This window comes from Sceloporus occidentalis, unplaced genomic scaffold, assembly GCF_023333645.1.
Source record: "Sceloporus occidentalis isolate IW3139 unplaced genomic scaffold, rSceOcc1.0.p SCAF_8, whole genome shotgun sequence".
Taxonomy (NCBI): Eukaryota; Metazoa; Chordata; class Lepidosauria; order Squamata; family Phrynosomatidae; genus Sceloporus; species Sceloporus occidentalis.
Window position 1 is genome coordinate 21,800,012 of NW_028316988.1, and position 24,387 is coordinate 21,824,398.

Genomic DNA, 24,387 nt, shown 5'->3' on the forward strand with positions numbered 1-24,387 from the left:
AATTAAATACATGCTTTTCTGGCATTCTGACACTTGTTCTCCTTCTAATTAAGAAAAGTGATTACAGGAGCAACCTCTGGTTATCAGTTTTCCAAAACCTTCAGCAGCTTCACTGACTTCCTTTTTTGGTGGTGGTGGGTGCTTTCTTTCCAGGAATGACATCTCTTACCCAGTGCAGTCCAGCATCAATGCCCAGCGGGATCTCTTTGTAGAGCCGGAAGACTATTTGAATACCTTTGACAGAAGGCCCCAAGCCAGTTTTGACAACTGCCTGGCCACCTCCCAAAGGGTAAACCAAGATCATATCTTCCAGCCCCAACAGTGTGATCCTGACACTTTGGAGACTTGTCACTTCAGCCTGAGGCGTTCCCCAGTGGAGCCTGGTTTGGTCCAAGCCAGTAAGAAGCCAGACTACAATGGCTGGGATGTAAGCCAGTATCAGAAGCTGTCGGAGGCAGCACCGGCTAAAGAAGAAGTGGCTTCTCGGGATGAGCAGCTGTTCAGTGCTGAGACATGGAAGAAAGAAGAACCTGCAGATAAGCTGGCTGCTGTTGCTGAGCCAGCATGGGCTCCTGAGACGCGAAACACTAGCAGCCATCCAGAGCAGACAGGTAGGGCCCGCCGATCAGGCCCCATTAAGAAGCCAGTGCTGAAGGCGCTAAAAGTGGAGGAGAAGGAAAAGGAGATGGAGAAGGGGAAGTTGGAAGGGGAAGAGGCCACCCAGCCGGCGAAGGAAAAGGCTCCCTTGGTCCACAAAGCAGAAGATGACAGTGACGGTGACTCTGTGACTTTACTCTCCACCTCCAATTACCACTTGCTGGAGGAGAGGGTTTCTTCTCGGCCTGACGCTCGTGAATCTGAGAAACCCTGCGAAGAAGAGGAGGATGAGGAAGAAGAAGAACAGGAACAGGAGGATGAGGATGAGAAGAGTGGGCGGGCCTGGGAGGGGAAAACTCAGTCAAGGGCATCCAGCGACCCGCCCCCCACCAAAAGAAATAACTGGATCTTTATAGATGAGGAGCAGGCCTTTGGTGGAAGGGGCCGGGGCCGGGGCCGCAATTTCAGAGAATTCACCTTCCGAGGCCGGGGCAACACTGTGGGCTCTGGAAGCAGTACAAGCAATGGCAGCCGCGGTGCTTACAGTACCACTTCTGCCATCATTGGCAGCAGCAGTGGCATGCAGAGAAGCAGCCAGGGCCGGGCCTTGAAGGAGATCAATCAGTTAGAGGAGTTTTCTCGTGGGAAGCCCAGACGCCGGATTGCCAGTGAGACCCACAGTGAAGGCTCCGAGTATGAGGAGCTGCCCAAGCGTCGCCGTCAGAGGGGCTCTGAGAATAGCAATGAGGATTCCGTCCCTGAAAAGGAAGAGGCTGAGCTCAAGAAGGGGGACTTCCATGACTCCTGGAGGTCCAATAAGATCTATTCAGATGACCATGGTGGCTTGGACCCCAAGACAAGGACTCCGCGAACATTTGGGCGATCGCTGCCTCCACGGCTGAGCAACTCTAGCTATGGGCGAAGGGGTTTCATTGCCAAGGAAGCCTCCCAGTGGCAGGGAAGAAATGTAGGGAACAGCTGGCAGGAGTATGGCCACAACACTGCTCCAGATATCTTTGAGACCCGGCGAGGCCAGTCTGAGAGGGACTATGGCCAGGACTTGTACAAGCAGACAGACTCCTACAGCCGGCGGCCCTTTGAGGAGGACCCCCTCGACAAGCGGCACTATTTCCTGGAGGATAATGGGGGTGACCCTGAAAACTCTGAGAACCGACCTTTTCGTCGACGGCGTCCCCCCCGCCAGGACAAGCCCCCTCGGTTCAGACGCTTGAGGCAGGAGCGCGAGTCTGTGGGGCAGTGGAACCCTGAAGAGGGTGGAACCGGCCTTTTTAGTAGCCAGTGGTCTGGGAGAGGCAAGTTATCTGCGGTAGATGGGAACAGCTCCTCTGCACGGCGCTCTCCAGAGCTCTCCTATCAGAACTCTTCTGATCACGCCAATGAGGAGTGGGAGACAGCTTCCGAGAGCAGTGACTTCAGCGAACGCCGGGAGAGACGTGGTGGTGGGAACTCAGAGAATGAGACCATGCTGGACAACAGCATCTCATGCAGTGGCAGTGAGAAGAGGGAACTGGCCAAGCGAAGCTTCTCCAGCCAACGGCCTGTGGCAGATCGCCAGAGTCGGAAGAATGAGCCAGTGGGATTAGGAGAGAAAGCGGTGAGAGCTGGTGGGAGTGGAGGGACATCCCACTATGAAAGCCAGCAGAATGTGGTCCCACAAGGGAAAGGCAAAAGGTAAAAAATTTGATTCTCTCATTGTGTATGTTTTCTCTCTTTCCCCAGACCATGTGCATTCAACTAAGGGAAGCTTCCCTAACTTGATGCCGCCTGAATGTTTTGGACTGTAGCTACCATTCACCCCCATGATCATGATTTGATGATCAAGAATTACGGGAATTATGATACTAAATATTGAGGAAGTATCTGGGGCCCTTTCATGTTCCACAATTACAGCCCTTAGCACTTGAACTGCTGAACCTCCATCCTGTGGATTCCTGCGTTTTGCAGTTTAAGGAATGGTATTAGAATTCCCTGCCTCAAACTGCAAACCTCAGTATTCCTTAAGATCATGGCAGTTCCATTGGAATCAGAATATGGTAATTGTGTTTTGTGAAAGGGGTGCTGTTCAGAAAAGGTGGGCCAAAGAGATAGGACATTATGTTCATTAAATAATAAAAACAACTTGCTGTATATATGGCAAATTAATGTTTCAGAATGTTTTTCTTGGAGATTGTTCTGTTCCTTTGGCCATCTACTGAAAGACGATCACTTTCATTATACAAGATCAGGAATGGAGTGTCATGTTAGTCCTCTGCTATTCACTTTCCAAAGTTGGATGTACTGTCATGCTTTATCATCACTCCTTATAATATAAGACTTGGCTGGTAAGATAGAAATGGGTTTGAAATATGGGCCCAACAAGAAACAAGAGGGTGGTGGGATCTGCATGTTGGAGAAGTCACTTTTAAGTAGAACAAATATGATACTCTGAAGCCATCTATAACTGAGCACAAATAGGATGAAATTGGAAAAATAGGAGAAGAGGGCAGTGATCAAGGGGCTAGAGCAGCTACCCTGTGAAGGGAAATATACAGTGTTTTGGGATCTTCAGCCAAAGGGGGAAAAAAAAAAAGGCCAGATGAGGGGACATGGTAAAAGTGTATAAAATTATTCATGGTGTGGGTGATGCAAATGAACATGGCAGCGTCTTTCCATGAAAGTAGTAGATGTGTGTTTGTGTATATGCTTTCAATGGTTTGGCAGTAGATCAACATTTCTGGTAATATTAGAGAAATTATATTTATTGCAATGTTAGAATGCAACAGATTGACCCACTAAAGCTGGATGGAGGGAGCCTCAGGGTAGAGAAAAGGAAAGATTTCTTCATACAGTACCTGTATAGAATTTAATACTACAAAATGTATATTTACTTATTTGTTTTACATCCCACTTTGTCCCATGTGGGATCTGAAGGAGACATAATGATGGTCTGCCAAGATGGATAGCAATGAAAGGGGACTGGTTGACTATAAGTCTCAGCTCCCTTATCAAAGGCACTGCGCTTCTATGGACCAGTTGCTGGCAGACACACAGGAGGACACAATTGCCCTCATGTGCTGCTAGCAGGTTTCCTGTGGGATCTGGTTGGCCACTACAAGAAAGGGATGCTGGTCCAGAGAGGCCATGAATATCTTCCAACATGTGCCCTTCCATACACAACCACTTCTCCCCAAATGTTTTATTGTTGGAACATTTGGAATCACACATCCTTGCTGATCTATCACAAAGCATTTAGAAGCGTACCAGTAGACCCCAGTTTTTACTCACCCATCCCCACCTTTAAATATCTCTTGCTTAAGTAAACCCTATTGAAATTTGTGGTGTCATGGGTCAATAAGGAGTTTGAAAGCATATACACAAACACACACTTCTTTATGACAAATATTGAATTCCTGGAAAACTTAAGATTTTTTCTAGGGTGCTGTGATTCATAGCTTGTCCTTTTGATCATGATGTGATGCTGGCCCATCTCACCCCAGAGAAGAGAAGAATACATAGATTTATCTGAAGCCACTGCTCTTCTCTTCTTTTTTTATGCTTAGATCTCCTGAGGAAGGCGGGATCCTAGATGCCAGCAGATCTGGGAGCAGCCACTTAATGTACGGCTCTCACGCTAACTTGAACAGCATCGAGGGACTGGGGAAGAAGCAGGAGAGGGAGCCAAAATCTGCAGCTCAACAAGGAGTTGAGAAGGGAGAGACTGCATCTCAGTTTGAGCTTGGCTATGGAAGTGAGTTCCCTTGGGATTGGATTTTTGGTGTGTTGGAATTGCTATGAAGAGGGACTGGTGGTTGCTTTTATCAGAAATTAGCATATGATTTGAGAGAAACTGTTATAACTTCAGGAAGCTCAGACTTACAGTGATGGTTGGTGTGCTTGAAATGTAACTATCTTGGTATAATACGGAAGTAAACAATAATTGGCATGAGGCCCCCAGGAACCATCCCACCACCAATTAGCATCAAACCAGGAAAACTATGCTTAAATTCAGCATTCCAGTTTTTTAATAGAATGTTCTTATTTAGACAGAAATTCAGCAAAAAGATTATTTTAAAAAGCTTTTCTTTCTAGGTTGCTGCAAAAATTCAACAGTGTAGCGCTGCAGCTTGCAGTGATCTCTGAAGAGCAAAATTAACCCCTGAACTGAAGTTGCCTACCCCCTTGTCTTAACAGGTTATGAGTTGCTAAACATAGAGCCTTATTTTATGACAAAAGAAAGCCAAAAGTCAGACAGAGAGAGAAGCAGCTGTCTATTCACCTCTTTGCATGCTGTTGTAGCACTTCTATTCTCCTTCTAGAAGGAGATGGTTGTAAAAGCATGTCTTTCATCAAACATTTTCCCAGAGCAACAAAAGACACACTTTTGTGACCATCTCCCTCAAGAAGAGAACAAAAGTGCTTTGACGGCATGTGGAGAGGCAAGGAGAAAGATGTCTTTATTCTGCGGCCTCTCAGATTTCTTTTCACATTCAATAAGTTTCTGAATCTGGTGCTCTCACATGTTTCACGTTCTTACTATGTGTGTCTTTTTCATTTTTAAAAAAATCTCTGCCATTATCTTTCTCTTCTTTTTAAGAAGGTCTTTCAGCTTGCTTTGTTTTAATAAGCTGTCCTCAATTGGCCATTTTTTCCCCTTCTTGAGGGAAAACTCAAAAACTGTCAGTTAGATAGGATAGAAAGCAAGCTGACAAACTCTCTTCCTGTTACTCAGACAGCATCATTGAAAGCCAGCTTACAGGCCCCATGGAGGAGAATGAAGGAGAGGTCCCGATGCCCAGCGAAGGCTTCATTGAGGTCCTGACAAAGAAGCAGAGGCGGTTGCTGGAGGAGGAACGTAGGAAGAAAGAACAAGCTGCCCAGGTGCGGAGAGACCCAACAAAACCAGGAGGCCTTTCCTATTTTGAAGCCACCCTTCGTTATGAATTGGGGGGTAGGGAGGTTGTCTTTTTCTTTCGTTTCAGGGGCAGCAATTTTACTTTATTTGCTGCTTTTTCTTTCTCTGGCATATGGTGCATCTGGGACTATAGGGAAGAGAGGATGCATGATGCCAGGGATGAGTGTATGAGCCCAGAACCAGACATGAACAGGATCTATCTACTCCCCTCCTCTCTCTCTCTTTCTCTCGCAGCCTTTTTCTTTCCCCTCCCAGATTTATCCTCTCTTGCTATTTCTGTCTGTCACTCTTTTTTCTTTGTCTTTCTGCCATCCTGTTCCCTCTACCATAGTCTCTCTCTTTATCATTTCTCCCTGTCATCTCTTTTCTTTCTCTTTATGTCACCTATTTTTCTTTTTCGTTTGCTGACTCTTTCTGTGGGTCAATGAGAAGAGGAATCCACACAAAGTAGGTTTCACTCTATCACCACTCAGAACTGGTAGGGAAGACAGCTGACAGAGTCAAATGACTCTCGGATAGCAGCCATTTTGCCTGATCAGTTCTTTCCTTGCTTGCGCCCATGGCTGAGTTCTGATGTGTTTCTGTCTGCCACTCTTGTTCCTTCCCCCCGCCCCCAAAGCTCTCACATTTGTTGAGGTCCCTTGAGGGCGTATCTTCATCACTCCCAGGAACTGACCATGCTAGTCATAGGGACAAAGCATCTGGTGTTCCCAGACAAAATTGCATTTAGCCATAATTGCAACAAGCACAAATAATTATGCCAGATAAAGAGCTGTTACCCCCTTATCCTTTTATGTTCCACAGGTCCCACCCAAAGGTCGCACCCTTCAGTCTCGTATCCCACCTCGCTTTGCCAAGAAACAGAGCAGCGTGTGCCTTGAGCAAGGAGACATTACAGTGTCCGGAAACAGCCTGGGCACGGAGATTTGGGAGACCAATAGTCCAGGTGAGTTGGATTTAGTCTTGGCATCTTAGAGCAACTCCCATGGCCTGAACATTTTGTAAGTCCCAACACTGTTGCTTGTCCTCCTTTATGTCTTCTCCTGACCCTCCCCCCCCCCCCCCAAGAGCATTTGCCCTGAGCACTATTAAGTAGTTGGTTCTCCTGCAAAGGGCATCTTGGAATGGGTTCATCCTCCCATTCTCTTCAGTAGCCAGGCTCTTCAACCAATCAATTTGAAGCTGTGATCCTCCTTACAGAGAAAAGGTGAACTCCCTTTATGTGCTCAGTTTAGTTCCTGACTTCTCACCATTGGGAGATCTGGAAGAGAGTGATGCATTTCCATGGCTGTTTTCATATCTTTCTATTCCATTTCTTCAGCCTTCTCCTCTCTTAAAAAAATAGGCTCTTTCTTATTCTTTCCGCCACTGCTGCCTTCCACCTTCTTCCACCTCCTCCTCCTGCCTATGCCCCCCTTCAAGCCATTCCTGACACATGGAGGAGGAGGATTCTAGCCTGAGCCTGTTAGGCTACTCCCATACCTTGGCCCATCACAAGACTTGAAGCTATAGTTGCTGAGGCTGCCTCAGTGCAGTTCTCTTAGCACCTGGCTGCTGCTCCCACACTTGCTGTGTTGGAAGTTGCTCTGAGCAGCTCCACAGCAGATCATGTGTTGCAGTTGCTCTGAGCAGCTCCACAGCAGATCATGTCATGGGAGAGCTGACTCTAACAGCAGTTGGGATTGAATGACTTGGGGACCCAGAATGGGTCACAGCCCATTCCACCAAAAGTGCTGCAGTTGCCTCCACAGCCTTCTCCAGGGGAGCTCCCCTAGTTGATATCTGCAGAGCAGCTACCTGGAAGGGGCCATGTACTTTTGTCAAACAGTACTAGATAGACGGGCATCCTTTGGTAGAAAAGTGCTACAAGAGGTGGTCAGTGAATGACCAGAAGGGTTCCATTTTTCAGCACCCTTCTCCACATCCCATAAAACAACCAACTTCCTGCATGGCAGGGGGTTGGACTGGATGGCCCTTGTGGTCTCTTCCAACTCTACGATTCTGTGATTCTAAATGCCAGTTGTTTTATGCAACTGTCATTTTAATTTATCACAGTATTTTAAGCTATGGATATGTCAGGGCATGGCCAGATCCTACAGCATGCCAATCTAAAGGCACCTGATCTTGGAAGTTTAGGAGGATTGTTGGTCCTTTTTAATTCTTGGGTCCTAAAGCAAATCAGGACAGAATGCTCCCCAGAAGCCAGGATAAATAAAGTGAGAGTACCATACTTTCTACACATCATTAGGCAACATGACTCATAGGAAAAATGATCATGCTGGGCAAAGCGGAAAGCAATATACAAGGGAAAGGTGGCTTTACAGATGGGTAGACCATATCAAAAATGGTAATTACATTTTTCTTGACATTTGCAGTGAATGACAGAATTCTTGCATGGGAGGTCATATGGCCACACGTGGATGTTGCAGGCAAGAGCTGGCTACAACAGTCTGAAATTTCTGTCTCTGAACCATCCCCGTTTGAATGAAAGCATTTCTTTATTGTGTAAAAGAAAGGGGCTTGTGTTTACTTCCCAGCCTTCATGTTAGGGAAAGCCAATGGGAATGACGCTCTTCTCCAGATATTGATGGACTGCAATTTGCTGCTGTACTAGCTGGGGCTGTGGTGTCTGGGAGGCCAACATATGGAATATGGTTGAAAATCCTCACTTCTGCTGTAGTACAGTGTGAGAAACAATCCCAGGGCCCATCATCTGTTCTCTCTGTGACATCTCAACCTCATCTTTCTGCTCTTGCCAACAGCCCTCTCCATTCAGTCGCCTGCCACTGATTCTTGGAGCAAAGCTAGCAGCGCCTTCAATAGCACTGAATCCAGCTCTACCGAGGTAAGCAACACTTCATTAGTAATTCTGTGGATACAAAACAGGAGTCATTTCTGTTAATATTCTCAGCCATTTCCGATTCTAGCCTTTCAGGCTGTTCTCTGAGAAACACTTCTGTTAGTGGGAAGGGGAGACACATGTCTCTGAAAGCTGTCTGGCTAGTCTTGCTGGGGTAGAGTGTTTTTTGTTTTTTTTTAATACTATAGTTCTTCATTTCCTTTATAGTAATTACTCTTTTTTTAAAAAAAATTCTTGAATCCTTTTGCAATCATTTACTTATTTCAGACTTTTCCTACTTGTTAATATCTTTTTAAATCATTTGGGCAAGTGTCGTAGGACTGGCAACCTCTTTTCTGGTTGGACAAATGTTTCAGGGTTGCAGTTCTTTTTTTTTTTAGTTCTTTTTAGTTTTTGCTTGAGTGTTTAAGTTTCTTTTAGTTAAAAATATACAACAATGCACTGCATATGTAAGGTAAATGTTCAATAGCAAGAATCAGTTAAAACTTGTTTCTTTATTAGATGTCATTAAATTCATTGGCATTCTTCCTCTTAGTATAAAAAAAATCAAATATTCCCATTCATACTTTATTTTTACTAGATGTATGGTTATATGTAAATGTAAATGTACTTAACTTGACTTTATTAGTGTGATATTGTCTGCTCATATTGAACCAATAGGAAGTGAATTTACTATGATACTGACAATAGTGTGATTACTCTCTTTATCCACAGTCTGTAATGCATTTAGTACTTTGTCACTGAATTTTGGGGTGTCATTTTTTGTAAAAAGAATGAATAAATTCTAGACAGTGGCACTTGAGGGAGTCATAGAATCATAAAGCTGGAAGGGATCACAAGGATCACCTAGTCAATCCTTTGCCATACAAGAATACATTTCTATGAGATGTCTGTTGATCCTCTGCTTAAAGACTTCCAAAGAAGGAGAGTCTACCACCTGTGAAGGCTGTCCACTATCATTTTTTTAAATTCCAGTGTGTAAGCTTGGTTTTTGAGGAGACTTAATGCTGTCTGGCATAGTGCTCCACATGAAGTGATTTGTGATTGTGCCCTAAAACAAAGCAAAGTCCCCTAGTTTATTAAAAACAAACATAACTATGAAACTTTTACCTGCTATTTTGTAGTAGGGTTTTCCTCCACTGTACATTGTTTGGAATAACAAGCCTGCCTCACTCACTCACTGAGTTAAAACTAATGCCAGGGATTCGTAAATCATCCCAAAGCTAGGAGGACTGGAACAGTGCAGCCTTTCAAGGCAAAAATGCCCCCCCCCCCCCGCCGCCTCTGAGAGGAGGCATGGGTTGTTCACATCTGTCCTCCCAGAGTGAGCCTTTTCCCTCCAGCCCTCACTTTTTTCTCTCCTCAAACTTCATACAGCAGGGCTTTAAAGGCAGCCAGGGGGACAGCGGCATTGATTTGAGCGCAGAGTCACGAGAGTCGTCCGCCACTTCTTCCCAGCGCAGCTCTCCCTATGGTACCCTGAAGCCTGAAGAGATGAGTGGAAGCGGCCTCGTGGACCCCAAGTCTGATTGCCAGAAGGAAGTGTCTCTTAAGCAGCCAGATAAAAAGGTAACATCTCTGTAGTCGCTAGTGACAGAGATCCGTGTTCTGGAAACTGACAATGAAATGTGTTTTGGAACCTAGGTTAGGTCAGACTGGAGCAGTTGAAGCCCATTCCAAGTTGTCCAAGTGCTGCCACAGACTTGGTGGGCCTGAGACCACTGAATCTTCTTGATTGACTTTTCATACAAGATTGTCTTTAAGATTAAGTGGAAGCTACTTAGTTTAACTTCTAAAGCTCTACATGATCTAGCTCCCCTCTCCATCTCTCAGCCTTTCATTTTATGAGCCTAGTTGATCTGCTTTCCAGAAACTCTAACTTCTTGCTAAACCAATGTTTCCTGTTCCTTGGCTTGGCTTTGTGCTTTTTCACCTGCTGCTCCAAACTCCTCAAGTTGCTTCCCTGGATATTTGCAGGCTGCTCCTTCCTAACTTGTTTTTAAATCTCAGTTTAAAGCTTTCTTGTTTTCCAAAGCTTTTGGAATTTTAATTCAATATTGTTTTATAGTCTCATGTGTGTGTATGTGTATGTGCTAGCACAGATGTGTTTGCACATATTTAGATTGTATGCCTTTGGTAAGTCTGGCTGTTTTTAATTCTTTAATTTTTAAAGTGCCATGTATGCCGATGGTGCCATAAATAAATAAATAAATAATCATTGTTAGATCAGGCAAGATGAGATGGTTGCCCACTTATTACTATTCCTGCCCTCTGCGGACATTTCCCTTATTTTCTGTTGCTGTTTTTAACTGAATCCAGGCATCAGTAGTTAAAATTCAGAAAACCTTTATTAAGAAACTAGATTCATTCCACTGATGATGTTCATTATCAGAACTGACCAGTAAATGCTAAAATTGCCTAATTGAATTGCACTCAATTTCAAACTCCAGGCACGTTTAATTCTTATTCATTATAATTAATAAACACATTTCTCCCTCTCATTCCCATACTGTCCCTTCCATGTTGTTGCCACCAGATTCCTTTCACTGAAACAGCCTTTTACTGAAACAGGATTGACTCATGCTTGCTTCTTTCCTGGTATAATCTGTGCATCTGTGACTGAAATCACCATGTCTTAGCAGTTGCTTTTTCTGCTATATAACCCATCAAACCAACTACTGTGCAACTACTGATCTGAGGAGTAGGTGCCCATGGCCTCCTTAAAAAGAAACTAAAAACATAACAACAGACCATTGGTAGGATTTTGTTTGGTGTGTGTTTTGTCTCAACTTCTCTGTTTTCTTGTTTAGGATTCAGAGCAAGGCCTGAGCCAGAGCAAGGACCACAAGCCTGGACCAATTGGCAATGAACGTTCCTTGAAAAACCGGAAGGGCTCTGAGGGAGCAGAACGCCACGAAGGCAGCATCCCTCCAGGAAATGGGGTGGAGATACACGTTGACTCGGTCCTTCCTGTGCCACCTATTGAATTTGGAGTAAATCCTAAAGTGAGGAGTTTTCTTGGCTTCTCTCTATACCTCCACTGTCCTGTTCTCCCCTTCTTCTCTCTTTTTCCTGAGGTTTTGGGGTTATGGGGAAAGCCATTGTTGGGGGAAGAGGGGTCAGCCTTTTGCTTCTAGACTTCACTGCTGACACAGAACTCCGGTTTCATTTGAAAGCAAGTCAGGTGAAGGGAACTCAGAGGCTCTCTCAGAGAGGGGAAGGGGTTGTGCATCCTGCATATGGGCCTTTTTCTTCCTGCTCCTCCATAAGGTGTTTCTATGTTTATGGACATTCCTTCTTTGTTACTGCATTTTTTAAAAAATGTTTTTTTTTAGAATATTAAAAAATTGTAGTTTTATTGCTGAGAGTAAAATCAACAACAAAATGACTAATTGAAAAGTAATACTGAGTATAATATATTCTCTCAGTATAATATATTATAAACTTAGAAATACTGAGTATGCTATATTACTGCTTCCATGGTAGAAATATGGAAGTGTCAGCATGATGTAGTGGTTTGAGGATTGGACTGCAACTCTGGAGACCAGGATTTGAATCTCCACTCACTGTGGAAACTCACTGGGTGACCTTGGGCCAGTCTCACTCGCTCAGCTTCAGAGGAGGGCAAAGAAAAACCTCTCACTCACCCTGAATAAATCTTGCAAAGAAAGCCCCATGATAATTGCATGTCCCACTTGGAAGAGGACAGGGGAGGGTTAGGCAGAGTGATTTCTTAGTAATGGTTACAGAAACCCTGTATCCTATCTAGACTGCCACAGAGACATGTCTGGGTGCTGCAGGTACCCATGATTTGACAGCCACTGGGATAGCGGGTTAACAAAGGAATGGCCTTTTTGCAGGACTCGGATTTCAGTTTGCCTCCTGGCTCAGCCTCTGGTGCAGCAGCCAACCCTGTTACGAAATTACAGGATGCCTTGGCCAGCAATGTAAGTAAAAGATATCCCTCCCTAGTCTGCTTTGGAACTAAAGCTGTAAACGTCACAGAAATCTTAAGCGCCTGGGGGGAGGGATTTCCACATTTCCTCCAGAAAAAAATAGGATTTTTTTAGAAAAATGGGGGGAAATGCAATATTAACTCCTCCTCTTTTACAGATTGAAAGTCTTGTTACTATAGAACAGGGGTTCCCAACCTTTTTGACTCACAGTGCCCTTATTTCTGTAGCTGAGCCCCTAAGAGGCCTACCCTATGTCCTACAAGTTAATGGTATTTAGGAGTATATATATATAAGAATATAAGCTTATTCTTTAATTTCATTCCATTTTTATTTGTTTCAGGGAAGTGCATGTGGAGCCCTATGGGCTCCTCGGAGCACAGGTTGGGAATCCCTGATATAGGAACATAAAATTCATTTTCTATATATCTTTGTTTGTCGTAAATGTACTGTGTTAGATTCATTACAAGTACAACTTCTTTAGAGTAGAATTACAAACTGAATTTACAAATGTTTATTTTTTGCTACACATGGAGGTAGAAAGTCCTGAACATATGGAACACCTAAACTCTAAATGACCTCTTTACTTTTGCCAGGGAACCCACTCCAGTAAAAACAACAAAATATGAACATTAGTAAAACAGATTAAATAATTTCATTTCAACTAAATCTCCATTGTGTTGAGCAAAGTTAATGTTCTCATTTCCATAAAAAGATCAAAAAGCAAGAAACTGGGGCAGAAACCAGAGCAGGAAATGTAAATGATCTGATACTACACATGTTCTTATATGAATGTCTTCTTCTTTCATGGATTTTAGAAATGATTTTGTGGCAATTAATATGAGTACACTTTATATTTTTTCTAAAAGAAAATATTCCATAATTCCTCCCTCCCCCCCCCCCCCTTCCAATTTGTCTGAAAATTAAGGTGTTTTTGGGAAGGGGGAAGCATTTCTCCCTCCTGATATGTTATTGCCCAGGCCTTAACAGCTCTGTTTGGATATCAGTTGGTTGCATGGCCCCAAGACTGAAGACCCCTGCCCCTAGCAGCAATGCTTCCCTACAACAAGGCAGTGTTCCATCTTGCATAAAAGGAGGCAGTTGTGAGGCCTTTGTTAAAAAAGGCCTCCCTGAATCCCATTACAATGAATAATGATTGGTCAGTGTCCAAAGTATTGGAATGTGTGGTGGCTTCCCAACTCCAGGGATTTCTGGATGAAATGGGTTATCTAGACCCATTTCAATCTGGTTTCAGATTGCTTGACCCACCAGCCATTGGCCTGTGGGGTCCCTCAGGGTTCTGTGCTGTCCCCAATGCTTTTAACACATACATGAAACTGCTGGGAGAGCTTGTCCAGAGTTTTGGAGTGCGGTACCATCAATATGCGGATGACACCCAACTCTATTATTTCTTTCCACATGAATCCAAGGAGGCAGACCTCGTCCTAAACCAGTGTCTGTCATCAATAATGATGAGGGTAAGCAAATTGAAACTTGGAAGAGAAGACAGAGGTGCTCTTGGTCAGTTGGAAGGCAGATCAGGGAATAGGGATACAGCCTGTGCTGGATGGCCTGCTGGGTGTTGTATTGTTTTAAACACTTTTATCTCTTTAACTTAATTTTATTATTTTAATGAACAATCTATTTTAATATTGCAATAATTTAATTCTAATTCAATGTGTCACTTTTATATGTTTTTAATTGTATTTTCTTTTAGTATTGTGAGCCGCTCTGGGGCCCAGTTTTTGGAAAAGAGCGGGATACAAATAAATATTATAACAACAATAACAACTGGACTCAGTTGTATATTGCTCAGAGGGGAAAGGAGAATCCAATGCTGCACAACACATCTTATAAGAACATGGATGCGAAAAGCATGAATCAGGAAGCTAGACATAGTAAAACAAGAAATGTAACATAAAAACGTTGCAATAGTAGGGGTGAGTGAGCTAAAATGGACAGGAATGGGACAGTTTGAGTCAGATAAGTACACAGTGTTTTATTCAGGAAATAAAAGGATAAGAAGAAATGGCACAGTGAGAAAAGTTGTAGCAAAAGGAGTCAAAGGATTTAAGGCAATGTCTGCCTGATCTGTCAATAAAACATCAGGGAAGACCCTTCAGTGTAACCGTAATCCAACTTTATCCTCCAGTTACAGAGACAGAAGAAGAAACTGAAAAATTCTGTGCCAGAGTCCACGAAGAAATTGATCACACTCCAAAATCTGGTTAATCATAGGCGAGTGGAATACAAAAATAGGTAAAGGAGCAGAATCAAAGAATGTAGGAAAATTTGGCCTTGGATCCAGAAATGAAGAAGAAAATCGATTGATTGCATTTTGCAAGGCCAATAATTTGTTCATCACAATTGCATTCTTCAAACAACCCAAGAAGCAATGTATAGATGGACGTCACCTGGTGTCCAATATATGTAAACTACATAATTGGAAGCAAAAGATGGAGAAGCTCCACTCTCTTTGCAAAAACAAGACCAGGAGCAGGTTGCGGCACAGACCATGAACTGCTAATATCAAAAAATTAAGAGTAAGGCTAAGAAGAACACCATTGTGCCAAAATGCAATCTGAAGAACATCCCTATAGAATTAAAAGAAAATGTGAAAAACGTATTTGCACTATGAAGCCTAATAGATCAGGAACCAGATACCTTTTTAGTATTGTAATGAAAATTGGTGATGGGTTGCTTTTAAAACTGCGTTATTAACAAAATGAATTGCTTTAAAAGAAAAAAACTTTCCAAGCTCTGAGTTTTGTTGGACAGATATTATTAAACTTATGGCACTCTGTTGGCTACTTCTTGAAACCCTAAAGTTGGAAGGGTTATCTAGCCAATCCCAGATGCAGGAAATTCGTGACTTAAGTACACCACAAGGGGGATATCCAACCTCTCTTAAAAACTTCCTACAAAGCATAGTCCTCCATCTTATGTTTGTTTATAAACTTTGAGATGAAAATTCCTGAAATAAAACAATGTTCAAACTTTTGTTTCTGCAGGCTGGGCTTGCTCAGTCTCTCCCTGTTCTCCGAAGGGATCACCATCTCCAGCGATGTATCGGCTTGAACCCCATGTCTTATCCTACAGCAGACCTCACTCTTAAGGTAAGCATTGTGTTTAGCAGGAGTAGAGCTGAAGGATGAGAAGAATGAGAAGAGACAAAGAGAGGACACCTATAGAAGCAGGCAAAAAATGAGAGTGCCATTTTTACATGTGTGCCATTTTTAGAAGTATTAACTTGTTGTTCAGAGGAGGTTTGGTGATGGCAGAATGCTAGGCATGGGGTAGCAGCTACCATGTCTTTTCCATGGCAGCTCTGAGCTAAAGCCATAATACTTAAGCAGTGAGGTCCAAAATGTCTCTTGTCATTAAAATCAATCTCTTTAGAATATAATCAAGCAGAACCCCAGAAGATGGGAACAGGTTGTCTTCTTTAGAAGGTGGATAGAATGCTACCCGATTTCTCTTGGATCTCCATAACGAAGGGGCCTTGATGCTTACCCAGTGCATGGAGCAGTGGTATTTTTAGTGAAAGCTCAAAGGCACAGGAATGGGCTTCCTGCATCATAGAAAAAACTGGTCATCTGCAGCCACAGCCCTCTGAGGGCCATCTTCAGCCAAGATCTGTATTGTTCAATATTTTCAAAGTCATAAAGTCTTAAAAAGGCACTTTCCTTGCCATCCTTCTGCCAGCAAGCAAAAATGTTTTTATTCTGGCAAGCTTTAAGAAAAAAGGTTTTCAAAGAACAGATTTATATGAGTATCATTTTAAATTGAACAGCTTTTAATTGCTTTTTCTCATTTTTATCTAAATGGTTTAAATTCTTTTAGATGTTGTAAACAGTGTATATTTTGTCAGTGGGGGAGAGTTCTGTGGATCCCATGGAATGCTAAAAAGCCATCGGTAACTGTGAAGGCCCATAACTCCTGCCCTTTCTTGTCCTTGCAGATGGAGTCGGCACGCAAAGCTTGGGAAAACTCCCCCGGCCTGCCAGAACAGAGCTCTCCTGGAGCCGCTGGTTCTGGCATCCAACCCCCTTCCAGTGTTGGGGCTTCAAATGGGGTCAACTACAGCTCTTTTAGTGGTGTCACGCCCATGCCCGTGGCCTCTGTGGCACCATCGGCTTCAATTCCAGGTACCGTGGTTGTTTTTTTGTTCTGGGTGGGCTGTCACTTCTCTTTAGCAGTTCAGAAAAAAAAGAAAGACAGGAAAGGGTAGGGAAAGGAAAAAAGAATCTCAGATTTGAAGGAGCAGCATCTACAGTTGAGGAGCAAAGCCTGTGCTATTGTCCTAGGAAGATGGTTGTCCCATGAAGTCTCTGAAGGACCTCTGTTTCTTGGTACAGAAGCTTAGCTGGGAATGGTACTGAAATTTGATCTCCCCCCCCCTTGCTAGTCTATCTGCTCCCATCTCTGACTTTGAGAAGGTGCCACCATTCCTTTGTATTCCCTTCCCAAGTGATGCAGTAACTCATAAAATCTAGAAACTTAGTTTTTCCTGACAAAGGGAAAAATAAAAATGCCCATGTTACTGGATGCCAGATCATATGTCTTACAGAGTTTGGAAAAGGTTACTGTTTGGATTACAAATCCCAGAATCCAGACAGGGATTATGGCAATGATTCTGGTAGCTGATGGATATTGGGAGCTATAGTATGTTATCTTTAAAAATATGTTTTTATTATGGAAAGATTATATAAAGATAATATGAAATAAAAGCATATTACAAATACACAATAATTAGAGTACAGTAATGCGGGGTGTGTGTGTGTGTGAGCCATCATAGTGCAGTGATTTGAGCATGGGACTAAGTCTCTGGGAGGCCAGGTTTTCAGTCCCTGCTCAACTATGGAAACCGACTTTGGACTTTCTCAGTCTCAGAGGGGAGCAATGACAAACTTCCTCTGGATAAATCTTGCCAAGAAACCCCCGATGATAGGTTCATCTTTGGTACACTACAACAACAAAAGGGGAATGACCTATGACCTATGCGTAAACTTCAGTGAAAGGCATCTGGATTTTGAAATTGTCCTCTGTTTAATATGCATTCACATGAAAGTGTGGCTCTAAAATATAACTTGTCTAGGCTCTTGTGTCATGCGTTCTGAAGTTGCATCAGTGCCATAGGGCTGACAGTTTGGTGGGTGTAATGAGTAAATGAGGGATTCCAGCTGGACCTCCAGTCATGAACTAATCCTGGTGTCAGTTGCTGGGCTCAGGTGTCCTCGCCTGCCCCTTGGTCTCTGTGATGTTCTCAATGGATCCTACTGAGCCCTTTGCTGCACAGTCATAGAAGGGCGTTTGAAGAGATTCTGTAGCTGAGAGACCTGGTTGCTGCTTGCTATCAGGCTAGATATTTCTGCTGCCTTGCTGGTTACTGGGCTGTTCGAGCTTGGTGCCCTACCCTGTGTTGGGCTATATCTTCTGGAGAAGAACTGAGCTTAAATTGGTGCATCTCTCTGCCAACACCTTCCTTCTTCCCAAAATCAACCATTCTATGCTGCCTTTCAGATTTCTGTGGTCACAAGAACTGAAAAGGTCATCTGATGCACCTAACGATTTGAATTATTTTCTAAGTCAAGGGCAAGGGACGCGTGGCCCTCCATCTATTCTGGGACTCCAGTTCCCGTTTCCTCAAGGTGACATGGCTGGTCGGTAGAATTGTGGGAGTTAGAGTCCAGCAATGTTTGAAGGGCCATATGATTCCCACCCCTATTCTAGTCATCCTCAATCAAATTCTGAATGGTTGTTTACTTGCACTGACACACATGAACCTTACTTGTAACTTTTAAAATAGACCCAGTTAATGGAACAAAAGGGCATGTTGGGGAAGAAGTTCATTAATTACTAGAATTGTAGTGTTTAGTTGATTATTTAATCTAAGCTCCAGTTAGCAGACTATTTTTTTTTCCATTTGCAAGTACCTGTAGAAACTTCAGGTAGCAAGTACTCTCCTGAGAAATGCCTGTCTTAACCTTCTCTTTATTTCCTTCCATTTTGCATAAAGCTCCCACAAAGTGCACTTTCTTTTTTTAAACTATTATTTTCCTTATGTTAAAATGTATGTGCATTTAATGTAGTAGTTAAATGAATGAAAACTCATATCAGTAACTGCCTAAATTTCTTAAAGGTCAAGTCACCTTCTGTGCTATTTTATTTCCTTATTAGCTATACCATTTTTCTCCAGCCAAGGTTCCTCAGTGTGTAGTGGCAAATGTTAGAGATAATGGGAGTTGGAATCAAAACATCTATAGGGCCTTGCACTGCAGAAGGTTGGGTTATAAGGGCAAGGAATTGGCATCATAGTCATGCTGAACTAGTATGACTCCCATAACCTCTGACCATAAACCTGTCTGGGGCTCATGCGAGTTCCACAATATCTGAATGGGCTGCAGGCTCCTGCCTCACCCCTTTTTTCTTAAGGAAACTCAAGGCAGCATGCAAGATATTCTTGGTTCCCCTTTTGAAAGCCCAGTTCTCCCTTCCTTGCCGTTAATCCACTTCTTCTTTGCATTTAGCAAATTGTGACAAAGGAGTACAGAAGTAGAATTTGAGCTCAGTGTGTATGTGAGGGTAGAGGGAACCCCTGTACCTTTAATGACTGGATAGAAAGGTGATGATGCACAGATGCAACTTCTCATAACTCCCTGTCATCTGAGATTAATTTCTTGAATCTTTTCCCCTTCCTTTCCAATGATCTAATTCTAGGTAATCACATCCCGCCCCTGTATTTAGATGGCCATGTGTTTGCAAGCCAGCCACGCCTTGTTCCCCAGACGATACCTCAGCAACAGAGCTACCAACAGGCAAGTCACTGGTTTCATCCCCCCCCCCCCTTTCAAGCCTTGACCAACCTGGTGCCCTCCAGATAGCTTGGCATAGTCCATCATCTCCCATTGGGCTTGATCTGACTGCAGTTGGACACTTCTAAAGGGTACCAGCTTGGAGAGAGTGATACCATGCAATGACTGTTGAATGCCAGCTCTCGTATCAGTGGATTTCCTAACTGTCTCACAACAGATGCCCACAGGCGAATGTTGACAGAATCCTGTAGTCTTAAATTTTGCTGCTGTACATTTGGAAAAGTGGACAAAATAAGGACAAAATATATGTTCCCATTGTCAGAGTTGCAGAGTATGAATCTGGGATCATCATTGCTTACCTGTGAATCCTGGAATTTGTTCTTTGTTACTCTCTGTACCTTGCAACACCCAGTCATCTGTTGGAAATGATTGTGTGTTGTTGCTACTGCACTTTTGAGGACTTGTAGTGGTTTTGCAGACTAGTTCTATGAAGAAGGCAGTAATGAAAATGCTACCATCCTCTACCAGGATCTTGGTTAGTAATAGCAGAGGAAGGGGGACATGAAGGAGGACCTGAGAGTTAGGAGAAGTGCAAGGATCCTATTGCCACCAGATGAAAGTGTGTAAATTAGCCTTTCAGATAGCCATTTTTTAAAAAAAATAGTAATCATATAATAGGCCTAAGGAAGAGTGTGTCTACGCAACCCTGCATGAACCACTGCTCTGGAGTCTGTTATGTCAGTGTGCTGGAACCAGGTGGGTTATTTGGTCATTCCTGATCCATATTAATTACCCTGTGTTTAGAATGAGCTAAAGAGATTTATACTTTTTTAATGCTTTTTTTACTGTTTTAAATTATACCGTTTTAAATTTGTTGTTTGCTGCCTTGTGTCCCTATGTTGGAAGAAAGGCAGACTATGAGATTATGGTGGTGGTGGTGGTGATAGTCGGCTTCCTGTTCTATTTTTGTATAAGTCACTGCCTTGGCTTGCTTTATTTTTGTTACACAAGAAATTTCGGTGATCTCTTCAAAATGCCAGCAATTGTGACCCTGCATGTTCCTTTTTGAACATTCAACTGTTTTTACTTTTAGATGGTACCTCCTGTTTTAATCCAGAAGCCAAATCCCAAATAATTCCTAGAAAACGTGGGAAATGTCACTCAAAATTTTTAGGACATCGTTTATGGAATTTCCTAACTGATGGTCTTCTGGTTTTCCACACAGTGCTCTAGTAGAGGCAGAGGTGGCTGCTCTCTCTAGGTGTATCAATCTCACCTTGGGTTTTTCTTCCTCTCTACAGGCTGCTCAGCAAATTCCTCTTTCCCTCCACACATCACTTCAAGCTCAAGCTCAGCTTGGATTGAGGGGTGGCCTTCCTGTCTCACAGTCCCAAGAGATCTACAATTCCATTCAGCCCTTCAGGTAACTTTTCAGTTCAGCCCCACCCCTTCCCTCTGTCGTTCAGCAATAGCCCTTCCATTCATTTCCCAACAGAATAAGCACAGGAGGGGGGGAACCCTAGAGTTGGAAGGGAACCCACAGGCATCGAGTCCAGCCTTCCACTCATTGCAGGATCTCCAGCTAGAGCATCCCTGGCAGGCAGTTGCCGAGCTTCTTTTTGCAAACATCCAGAGGAGGAAAGACCACCGCTTCTCTTTGCAGTTGGTTCCATTGCTGAACCACAATTAAGAAGTTCCTTCTAATGTTCAATAGAAATATATCCACTTTTAACTTAAAACCATCTCGTCTTAAAATAAGGTACCCATTATGGAACACAGTACTCCAAATGAAGCTTGACTAGTGCAGAATATAGTAGGACTGTTACTTCCCTTGTTTTAAAAACTACAGTTCTTTCAGTGCAGGCTGAAATATTACTTGCCTTCTTTGCATCAAGTTCATATTTCTGGGTCATGTTCAACTTAAGGTGTGGAATAATAAACCAGAATTCCATCTGATAGTTCCTCAGCAGCATCAGTTCCATCCCATTTAGCTTCTCCTGCCACTGAGACCAACAAAATAACCAGAACTTGGAAGTTTCCATGCCATATCAGTTGGGACATCTGGCTTGCTGCTCCCAAACAAACAAAAACACATTCTAGGCTGTATTTCTGGCCCAAATTGTATGAAACACATCCATGGTTAATATCTTTAGAAACTAAGACAAGTAATGGCTTATGAAACCTGGCATATTTATCCTTGAGAAGTGTATGTTGAGAGGTAATATGACTGTTATTTCTAAATGTTTGAAGGGATGTCATGTAGAGGATGAACCAAGCTTCTCTGCTGCTCCAGAAACGGGGTCTTGAACCAATGGATTCATATTACAAGAGGGGAAAAAGTTCCACCTATACAGTAGAAAATACTTCTTAGTGGTCTCTGCGAATCACATAAATGGGTTCTTCTGCACCTGCACAGCAAAGCTCGGGACCTTCTGGAATCTCTAGGCAAACTGTAGTTTGTAACTTTTTGGTGGTAGCCCCACCCACCCTATATAAGTTCCCAGCGTTCCCGCTTTTTCCTCAGTTCCGAAATTTTATGCCACATAAAGCGATAGAAGGAGACAAACAAATGAGTAGGACACTGAGCTTTTGGCAGGGTAGTGTTGCTTTCTGGCTTACATTGACTTATCTTGCACTCCAAGTTGCTGTTACTATGTGTTTTGCACTGATTCTGTCTTGCATTTCAATTATTGTTGCATTAAAATTGCCATTATTTGCATATGGTTCTATATTTTATTATTGATGTTTTTATTTGTGAGTTAATCTACATTCCATGACTGGCTTTGACAGTTGCACTGACCAGTTTATTGTTGAATGATAAATGCATCGCATATTACCCCTTTACTTGAAACCAAAAGGTATGACAATATGACTATGACAAATGCACATTGAATTCATGAGTTTATTGTTGTTAATAAATTCATTTAGTTTGCGCTTACAAACTTGTGTCATGACACTCCCTCCTCCACTGACCTAAGCTTGTCAGCCTCTAACCCCTTTGTGTGATTCGCAGAGGCCACAAAGAAAAAGGACAGGTTGCATACCTGTAACGGTATTTCTTCGAGTGGTCATCTGCAAATTCACACAAATCCCTCCCATCCTCCCCTCAGTGTCCTGCTCATTTGTTTGTCTTCTTCTGTTGCTTTACATGGCATAAAATTTCAGAACTGAGGAAAGAGCGGGAACGCTGGGAACATATATAGGGTGGGTGGGGCTACTGCCAAAAAGCTGCTAGAAGTTGCAAACTGAAGTTTGCCTAGAGATTCCAGAAGGTTCTGAGCATTGTTGTGCAGGCGCAGAAGAACCCATTTGTGTGAATTTGCAGATGACCACTTGCAGAAATACCATTACAGGTATACAACCTGTCCTTCTTGGGTATTGCCTAGGAATGGGATGAAATTTTTCTTTGGAGGTCTTTTAAGTGGAGATTTGATTATTGTCTCTTGGGGGTTGGACTAGATAGTTCTTCCAAGTCAGTGACCCTAAGCGCTGACTACCTGGTAAGTTAATGCGGCTGCTTTCCTTGACAGGAGAAACCAACAAGGAATGAAAACATGTGGCTCCTGACATAATTTGTGAACCATAGGCCAAGATTATCAAGAATTCAGGGTTATCTTCATGTGAATGTAGCACGTGCATTTAATGTACACAATCTGAGTATAAGAGGCAATGTGAGATGTTGGCCTGTTCTTATCTACTATGTCAGTGCCCTAGAGCTGAAATGGGAATGCTGGGGTTCACGAAGGCCCCCATATTGGCTGGAAATGATGGGATTTAGTGTTCTAGGAGGGCACCGTGGCTGTCTACTTGTCTTTGTAAAGGAATTATCCCACCTTCCCCCACCACTTCCAGTATGAGGTGAAATTTCCCTATCCAAATAGAATTTGGAATTTGGATGCAAGTTTTTCTTGTCAGTCAGACAAATCCACTGTCAAATCACTTTTTACTCCGGGGGAACTATGGTTTTGATTTCTAATTTTTGCTGTAAAGGCTGTTTACATACTGAAATCAAGTTCCCAATTGGTTGCCTCTTTTCCCCCTCCCCATCCTTCACAGATCTCAGGTCTACATGCACCCCAGCCTGTCTCAACCCAACACGGTAGTCCTGACAGGAGGCACCGCCCTGAAGCCCCCCTATTCTGCCTTCCCGGGCATGCAGCCTTTGGAGATGGTGAAAACGCAATCTGGATCCCCTTACCAGCCAGTGAATGGAAGCCAGGCCCTAGTTTATGAAGGCCAGCTCAGCCAAGCGCCCGGCATGGGAGCCTCACAGATGATGGACTCACAGCTCGGCCAGGTCAGGAAGTATTACTTTGTCAAGAGAGCAACCTTCCCTTTGTAAAGGTGTCTTCCCACCCCACCTCTACCCCACGTTTGTCTCTCTCTAAGGAGGTTCTGGCTTCCTGCCTGAAAAAGTCTGCCAGTCCCACTTCTGAGCTAGATGGACAACGGGAGTTTTCTTGCTACAAATGTGTTCTGTTTTTAAAGGAAGGAATGTAGCTCAGTATGGCAGAAGTTATCAGGTTCAGTTCCCTGTGTTTCCAAGTAGGGCCGGGAGAGACTCCTTGCAAGTTATTGGAGACTGTCAGAATCAGGCCAAGGGTTCTCTTCCAAACGATTTTGGCCTGAAACTCCCTAGTCACTGTAGCTAATTCTTAGAGGCGCTGGAATTTGCACTCTTAACACCATCTAGATGGGAAATACTTTGCTCACCTATGCCTCTCAGGGTGTGGGGAATCAGCATTCCCCTCCCTCCCCCATGTACCAGAGTCTGGCACCATGTTTTTTCTGTCTTATCTGGAAACTTGCCAGGGGCCAGCAGCATAATAGCTTATGGGCCAACACCACATCACAGACCAACACATTGAGTAGCACTGGTGTAGACTATATGAAGATGGATTAAGGGTCTTGGTCAGTTCACAACTACTTCATACGTTTCCAGGTACCTGTGTACTTGACATTTTAGTGAAAATGTCCTCCCACCCAATTCAACTTATTTGATCTTCATAGTTTAATCTGTGTGGGTTTTTCCAATGTCAGTTTAGTACCAACATTTCTTAAAATGTTTTGCAGTCACTATCTCAAAGTGGTGTAAGGGTTCGAGTTGGTGCAGCCTGCATGGTTTCATTTTGCTGATTGATTTGTTTTGGAATATTTTGGATTTTGAAATCCTGACAAGAGAGACTCAATGTATAATTTTAAATAGAGAAAGAAATAATGTTGCTTGGAGATAATGTTGTAAGCCAGATT

The 24,387-nt window shown here is 43.2% G+C and overlaps 1 protein-coding gene across 7 annotated transcripts in view; it reads left to right on the top strand.

Annotated features, from left to right (window-relative positions):
- The window catches only part of PRRC2B (proline rich coiled-coil 2B), a 60,007-nt gene that overhangs the window by 28,652 nt on the left and 6,968 nt on the right, over positions 1–24,387 (top strand). For 4 of the 7 annotated variants that reach the window (XM_089535245.1, XM_089535248.1, XM_089535249.1 and 1 more), the window contains exons 16-28: positions 154–2,289; positions 4,158–4,345; positions 5,327–5,475; positions 6,314–6,455; positions 8,272–8,354; positions 9,747–9,938; positions 11,180–11,374; positions 12,230–12,316; positions 15,334–15,438; positions 16,284–16,470; positions 19,043–19,140; positions 20,439–20,560; positions 23,194–23,434. In XM_089535245.1, the coding sequence (XP_089391371.1) occupies positions 154–2,289; positions 4,158–4,345; positions 5,327–5,475; positions 6,314–6,455; positions 8,272–8,354; positions 9,747–9,938; positions 11,180–11,374; positions 12,230–12,316; positions 15,334–15,438; positions 16,284–16,470; positions 19,043–19,140; positions 20,439–20,560; positions 23,194–23,434 (3,925 nt within the window). The remainder of the gene's footprint in view (positions 1–153; positions 2,290–4,157; positions 4,346–5,326; positions 5,476–6,313; positions 6,456–8,271; positions 8,355–9,746; positions 9,939–11,179; positions 11,375–12,229; positions 12,317–15,333; positions 15,439–16,283; positions 16,471–19,042; positions 19,141–20,438; positions 20,561–23,193; positions 23,435–24,387) is intronic. The other 3 variants (XM_089535247.1, XM_089535250.1, XM_089535251.1) reach the window with 2 other exon arrangements.